Here is a 7,517-nt window from a genome sequence, read left to right on the forward strand (position 1 = left end):
AACGAAAGAGAATACACATAGAAACCATGTAGGATATACTCTCACTGTTTTAAATGATTGGAAGTGGCCATGGTAGGCCTGGTAAAGTCGGGGGATCGATAACCTATGCTAGGATCGACTCCGCGAAAATAAAATATTTAGACTTAAAGGCTAGAGCAAGACGTTATACGGTATGATCGCAAACAATTTGTCCTTCCAGACGGTTGCGTTCTCGTTGAGGTACCAACAGCCCGTAAGAGGAAATTTAACTTGTTGGATTGTAAGACTCGATAGGAAGAGCGGTACACATCTTTCGTTATGTTTTACCACGGAATTAGATGTTTTTACGATGTATATGCGTTCTTGAGTTTATGTCAAGAAGCCATCATGGAATCAACGTGATATATAAACTTTATTTATTTTACAACAATTATGAAACAAGTTATTTCAATTTATATTAATCACTCTTGTTGGCGCGGATGTTAGCGCGTGAGGGTTCTTAGTGTGGGAGGAAACCGGAGTATCCGGAGAAAACCAACGTACGTGGTCGGGCAGGCGAGATTCTTTTGATGTACATCAAAGTACCAAAATAGTCTTCTCGTCTTCTCGTTGCACACTGAGCCTTCAATTTTGCTATAGCATATTCCAGGGGTGTAGAGAGCGAAAGTGAGCGTATAACCCCTGGATATAGCCTTGCAGGACGAAGACACAGCGTTTTCACAGATCCTAATTGCATTTATCGTCACAAACAATGCGTAAACGAATGCCCGGCCAATTGCGTCGTAGCTGCAAAAGAGAAACTAAAATGAGACATATTAAAATTGTATATGGCACGATAATTCAGGCGAAAGAAAGCATTCAAGCGTTATGGAAAAACATTAATGAGGCAGGCAGAGTTTGGTCTACGGATGCTGCTCATTTAGACACTTTCAAGGACTCTACCTTTTAGCCAACATCGACCAAACGTTTCCAGCAGATCTCCAAAAGAATGTTATCTCGAAAGTGACTATTCCGTTCCGTGACTACGTTTCCGCCGAGCAATCCTGAGACTGGAGGTCTCTAGATATATAGCTAGTTAAATTCTGTTTGTAGTTAAAAACTTCAACATTCTGGGAGGAGGACGTGTCCGAATTCCTCATCGTTGAGAACTGAAGTTAAGAAGTGCTATCGACATTGGCGCTGCAATTATTAGCATTTTCCAATCTAATTGATTGTCTTTTAACATCTCTGATGTGGATGTTTTCCTATATTCTGAACGACCTTTAGTGAATGGGATGCATTACATTGTTCCTATTGAACTATTGAGTTTAAAAATAAAATCCGGTATAGTATTCAGCTGGCTAGTCCGAATTATTCTGACGTTTTATCAACTTTTTTCATATCGGTCTGTCGTAAGACGACGACAGACCGATATGAAATAAGTTGATAAAACGTCAGAATAATTCGGACTATCAGCTGGCAAGCAATTCCACCAGAGACGTATAATACGTCTCTGGTTCCATGGATGATTTCCAATGATTAGCATAGCAAACTTTTCTGAATCTATGTACACGTCAGGGTGGGTTCCAGAAGCACAAAAAAACTCTGGATCCGCCACTGCTTGACAAATTGTACGTGCATTCACAAAAAGCATAACGATACGATTTAATACTCACGAATTACGATAGAATGATACAGTAATTAAAGTGAACTAAAGGCAATAATGGAAAATTTCAATATTTTCGCAGTGCAGATTTAAAAAAATAAGACAAAGGCATGACGGAAAACATAAAACATTGATAGATGTGCAATAAGAGACTAATAATGCACTTTAAAGATATGAGTGGGATTTTTTTCTGCATTACCAATATTTTCCCGTTAGGAAAGCTTATAATTTTCCGGAGTTTGAAATACTTTTCTATTTGAATATTAGTACATCGATGTAAACTTCCGGTTGGACATTGCACAATGCGAATACAGCAGAATTTTCAAGGTTTACTAAAATAGCGATGGCGTCAACGACTCATTCGTATATTTTAAGTGAAAAGCATAATTCAATGCCGCCACATGTTAGTTGACTGGTTGACAGACGTCTGGCAGGACTTGCATTTGACAGTCGTAGATCAGCTGTGGTAAGTGGGTTGTGTTTACTGTTTACTCATAATCACAGTATGCCGAGTTTCCTCTGACCCTAACACCAGACTTGAGATATTTTGACATATAGATGTCTGGTCTGGTACCAGACATCTATATGTTAAAATGACTTAAGTCTGGTGTTAGGGCCAGAGGAAGCTTGGGCTATACTCTAGGGCTGTCACAATATATCGGAAAGCAGATTTTAATTTAATATCATACCCCTGGGTTTGGATGTACAGGTTGAGCACAACGGTGCATATGGGTAATAATCCTACATTTGGGTAACATCTTTGTATGTTATGGTTGAATGCACTTCGAATCTACTTTCACTATCCTATATAAAAAATCAAATTTTAAATAGTGATAAGTCTGAACAAGTGCTTGTGCTAACACCTATGTATACTTTATTCTCTTTATTGTTTTGCCCATATATGTAATATATTATGATATAATCTTTATTTAACATAGTGTACATAGAGTTATCAACAAAGGAAGCTCTGTAGAGCCTTTATTAAGACGCTGATTAGAGAACAAATGTTGTTTTCTTTGTGGAGAGGCATCCAAAACCGATATAGTTTAAATTACTATATCTACACACAGGAGCCAGACACATTTGAAATATAAGCTATGTTAATATATAAGTCATAGTTGTAATAGTATAACTACATATATAAAGTTATCCTTTCACTACGAATCCTTTATTTGCACAAGCTCATATCTCAGTGTGTCTAGCCCCTGTGGAACTGCCTGTCGGTTAATTCAGCTAAAAATTCACCTTTAATATATGAACATAGGGTATTATGATTTCAATTGATGACGGTTAAATGTGATTTTAATTATTTAATTTGTGTTTAATGAACATAAGATGCCTTTATATAACATGTATATCCATTTTTTTTATTTTTTTTTTAGGATTAACATCTGAAATCATGCCTAAACAAAAAACTAAGAAGAAAAGCAGATATGTGCCATATGCTGTTGGTTTCAAAGTTCCCTCTGACCAAGCAAAAATCAAGGCTATTGGGTCTCACCCCATTGTCTCAGAACTGGATCCACAGTCTTCCAACGGATTTGAATTCTTTCAGCCCATTCCGCAGCCAACAAATATAGATGATTGGCTTGCACAGTATGACGAGGATGGACAATCGTACGGTGATTATCTCAAACAATGTCCATGGCTTTCAACTAGGAAGTTGAAGTACATGCTACAACAGTTTGTGTCTGACGGTAAAACCATTTTGGAGAAATACCCGAACGGTAAAATATACCTGCTGCCTCTTGGAGACTTCTCAGGTGAAAATTGTGTCAATTTTAAAACTTTGATGGATTTTGCTCAGATGTATCTCGGCATACCTGTGATCACATTACCTGGAATTGCTCTTGAAGAGGAAAATAGTAGAATTTTCTGGACAGAGAACCCAGAAGATCGGCCAACTCATGGCAAAAGGTCAAGTTCCCGGAGAAGAAAGTTTGAAATAAACTCTAGATTTCATCAACCAACAAACCGTATACAGTTGAAATTGGACGAGACCTTGTTACGTCTGAGGAGCCTCATTCCAACAGATGCTATTTGTATGGTTGGTCTTACAATGTACGACCTTTATGGCGACGACACCGACCTTTTTGTAGCGGGAATGGCAGCAGGGAACCATCGTGTGGCGATGTTCAGTTTCAACAGGTACGATCCAGCTCTTAGTTTCTCCATTGAGAAATGGTACGACATCACTTGTGACAACTCCATGAGTACTATAGAGCGGAGAAAACTGATTTTACAACGAAGCTGTAAGCTACTTGTCCACGAAATTGGTCATCTGCTCGGTATCGACCATTGCATTTACTACGACTGTTGCATGAACGGATCTGGTCACTTGTCCGAGGACTTCAGACAACCCATGCACCTGTGTCCTGTTGATCTTCATAAGCTGCAGACACTGGTTGGGTTTGATGTGATTGAACGGTACCAGGCCCTGGCTAAGTTCTACAAGGAACACAAAATGGAAGAAGAACACAAATGGGTGACCAAGAGGATGGCTTTCATCAACCAATCAAAAACCTGATAATGACACTATGGCATATAGTGTAATCTGTTTTAACCAAAATTGAACCAGTGTTATGCAGTAACCTGTCTACTCTGACCCCTCTGGTGGTGCTCGGTTTAGACAGGTACAACTTTTATCATGCAGATATATACTGTATTCAGGTTTTAATTTGAATTTTATTAATTCTTTTTCTGTTTATACACGACATGTCTTGAAGGAAGGACCATTAAAAAATGTTGATTTCGTTTGATTTCAAATTCAGATGGAATCCGTTTGTAGATTTATTAACTCAAACTTGTTCTTATTACTGTAACTTAATTGTTTATTAGGTAGCACAGTATCTACATGTATGAATGTGTCAGTAATTAGATTTATATAGTACAATAGCAATTCTGGATGGTTTTACATTTTTTTTTACATATTTCAGGATATTCCTCCAGTAATGTCATGTGTAAGAGCGCGAGCGACCTGTGATATTAAACAAATTGTGACATTAGCAGAAATACTGTATTTATTGGTAAAATAAGTTACATATGAAGAGTATGTACTTTTTAAAGATGTTTATGTATATGGTCCCTCTTTATAATAACAAAGCTAGCTCAGTAATGGCAGGGAGTGTGTACAATTTCATTAGCCAGTCACCCATAAGTAGTTGTTGTATCTAGGCTAGTGAAATTTTTTAATATCTATAATGATGTTAGGCTAGTAGAACTTTTAAAAATCAATCTAGTACTCTACAATTGTATACCCATGATGCACCTCTTCTACTGTTGTTTAACATCTAGCCATTCTGACATATCAAAAAATGCATTGATATGGCCTTCCTTAACTGAAATGTGATTATAAGCAGCATTACATTAACTGGAATTCATTGTGTATGTTACAATCATTACAACCATTTTTAGACTGTGATAACTTCTTTACAGTTTTTGCAATTTTATTTATCTATGAAATTATGAACTATTGTTTTAATAAAAGTTTTTGTTTAAGTTAACATGGAAATCTTATTGTCCTTCATCTTTATATATCATGTGAAAAACACAAATCAAGATTGGTCGATTGCCAGCGATAATGTATTCAATTAAAAGTGTCTGACTTTTTGTGAGTTAGGAAGTACCAGAGCTAGAATCCTGGGATTTCCGTTACTATTCCCCACCCATTGTATGTGTGGATATATAATTTAATGTAGTAATTGGAATCAGTTGAAATGTCATGATCAATCATTGGTTACCATTAGCTAACCGAAGATCGAATAATAATCGCTTTAAAGAAATATGTCGTGAAATACTGTTATTGCAAGTTGCTTGCACTCCAATCAAAAACTTGATTTGTTATTTATAGTCCCAAGCAGCCATGAGCAGACTTTAAATTAAGTCAGTTATGATGCCAACATAGCAGCTAGAAATAAATATCGGGATACTTCCGCTATTTACCTCTTGTTTGAATCTAGCTTAGAGAAAGGCTTAAAATCAAATCATAACTTACTCTACTGAAAACTCCCAAAATATCTACACACACTTATTTTGACTAAAATCGATCATGAATTCTGTAGTTGATTAATCAGGTTATTGGCCTAACTGATCAATAGTTGACAAAGTTGATTAGTCACTACACCACTAATTGAATGAGCTGGAAAAAATGGCATTATTTCTAGATGTCTTTCTGTACAATTCAGATTTGTAGTTTCTTAGTCTGATCTCCACTTTCACAATAGTCTGAATTTCGCAGGCTCTGTGGCATAAAATTATGGCAGATGAGCGATACTCAGCTAGAAATTAGCTTCTGAAATAGGGGATATTATCACTCATCAGAGAAAATGACTTTCTCCTTCCACTTCGCTGTTCATGTCAGGACCTGCTACGATACAAAATCTAGTATAAAGACATCATCAGACCTGTAAACATAGGTGAAAACAATACAAAATAGCTATCTCAATGGACAGTTTTCCTTTCACTGGATATTTTTAGCGCCTGCATATCTCCCAGAGATGTGCTGATGTCGTGATCAGTCTCCATCACTCCTCCTTTTTTTGTCTACAGCCATTGTGATGCTATTAAATATTTCAGTATTCCAGAATATACATTCTAGACAAAAAGTGACTTCATATTGAAAGTTCAAATCTTCTTAAGGAAATATGCTACCCTACTATGACATGAAGACTGAAAGATATATATCGCCTGTTATACAGAGACTTAAGGGTGTATGCTTCATTTTGTGAAGTGTAGATTTAAGGATGTATCGTAATGGAGACGTAAGGATGTATGCTACCTGACTGTGACATGGAGACTTGAGGGTGTATGCTACCTGACAGTGACATAGAGGCTTAAGGGTGTATCCTACCTGACAGTGACATAGAGGCTTAAGGGTGTATGCTACCTAAATGTGACATGGAGACTTAAGGATGTATGCTACTTTACTGTGACATTGAGACTAAAGAATGAAGACTTCCTTACTACGACATGGAGACTTAAGGATGTATGCTACCTGACTGTGACATGGAGACTTAAGGATGTATGCTATCTTACTTTGACATGGAGACTTAAGGATGTATCATACCGGACTGTGACATGGAGACTTGGGTTGAATGCTACCAAAATGTAACATGGAGACTTAAGGATGTATGCTACCTTAATGTGACATGGAGACTTAAGGATGTATACTATCTTACTTTGTCACACATCTTTTTTCCCAGAGATTTCCACACTATAACACCCTGATTTTTTTTCTTCTGACTGGCAATTTGGACTTGGTCAATTACAGTAATCATTGACGCATTCAAAATGTCCACAAGAACAAAGTATTGATAAACCTCACAAAGTTTTTGATCATTAGAATATTACAGGGTTTATTATATACTCGAAAATTTCTCGCAATCACATTGGCCGGATCCTATTCACTTGACCAGTCCTCAAAAACTCATGTAGACTGGTTATCCAGTGAAATATCGGTTTCTATATAAAGCCTATATGGAAATTCCTCGGAACTTGTCGTAGCGTATGCAGTTAGACCGGAAAGCGATCTGTCGGACGACAACAGAAGATGGCTGCTGGTGAACGCTTTGCCTTAGATAAATCTGAAAATTTCCAAAAACTACTTGAAGATAAGATAAACAAGAGGCCCATGGGCCTTAACGGTCACCTAATATATTTATAGAGAGAGTTGATTTTTGTTTTTAACATGAACAGAAATATTATTCAAAGTGACAAAAAATAATGAAAAGTATTTGAAACTAGCACCTCTGATTCTAAACAAGGAAAATGAGGAAATTTTATTTTAGCACACATACTCCATTGGGCCCAATCCCACAGCCCTTGGGGGTAGGGACGGTTCAAAATTTACAAAGTATCAAACTGTCAACTTAGGGTTATAATTCCAATCAAGTTA

General features: G+C 36.9%; 1 protein-coding gene across 1 annotated transcript; it reads left to right on the forward strand.

Moving 5' to 3' along the window:
• The first annotated feature begins 1,906 nt into the window (after positions 1-1,906).
• On the forward strand, positions 1,907-5,127 carry LOC110460188. The gene is made up of 2 exons (XM_021512961.1): positions 1,907-2,090; positions 3,007-5,127. Exon 2 carries the CDS (start codon positions 3,024-3,026, stop codon positions 4,149-4,151), a length of 1,128 nt encoding a protein of 375 aa, XP_021368636.1. The 5' UTR covers positions 1,907-2,090; positions 3,007-3,023; the 3' UTR covers positions 4,152-5,127.
• Positions 5,128-7,517: the final 2,390 nt, after the last annotated feature.

Source organism: Mizuhopecten yessoensis, unplaced genomic scaffold (genome assembly GCF_002113885.1).
Source record: "Mizuhopecten yessoensis strain PY_sf001 unplaced genomic scaffold, ASM211388v2 scaffold10331, whole genome shotgun sequence".
Taxonomy (NCBI): domain Eukaryota; kingdom Metazoa; phylum Mollusca; class Bivalvia; order Pectinida; family Pectinidae; genus Mizuhopecten; species Mizuhopecten yessoensis.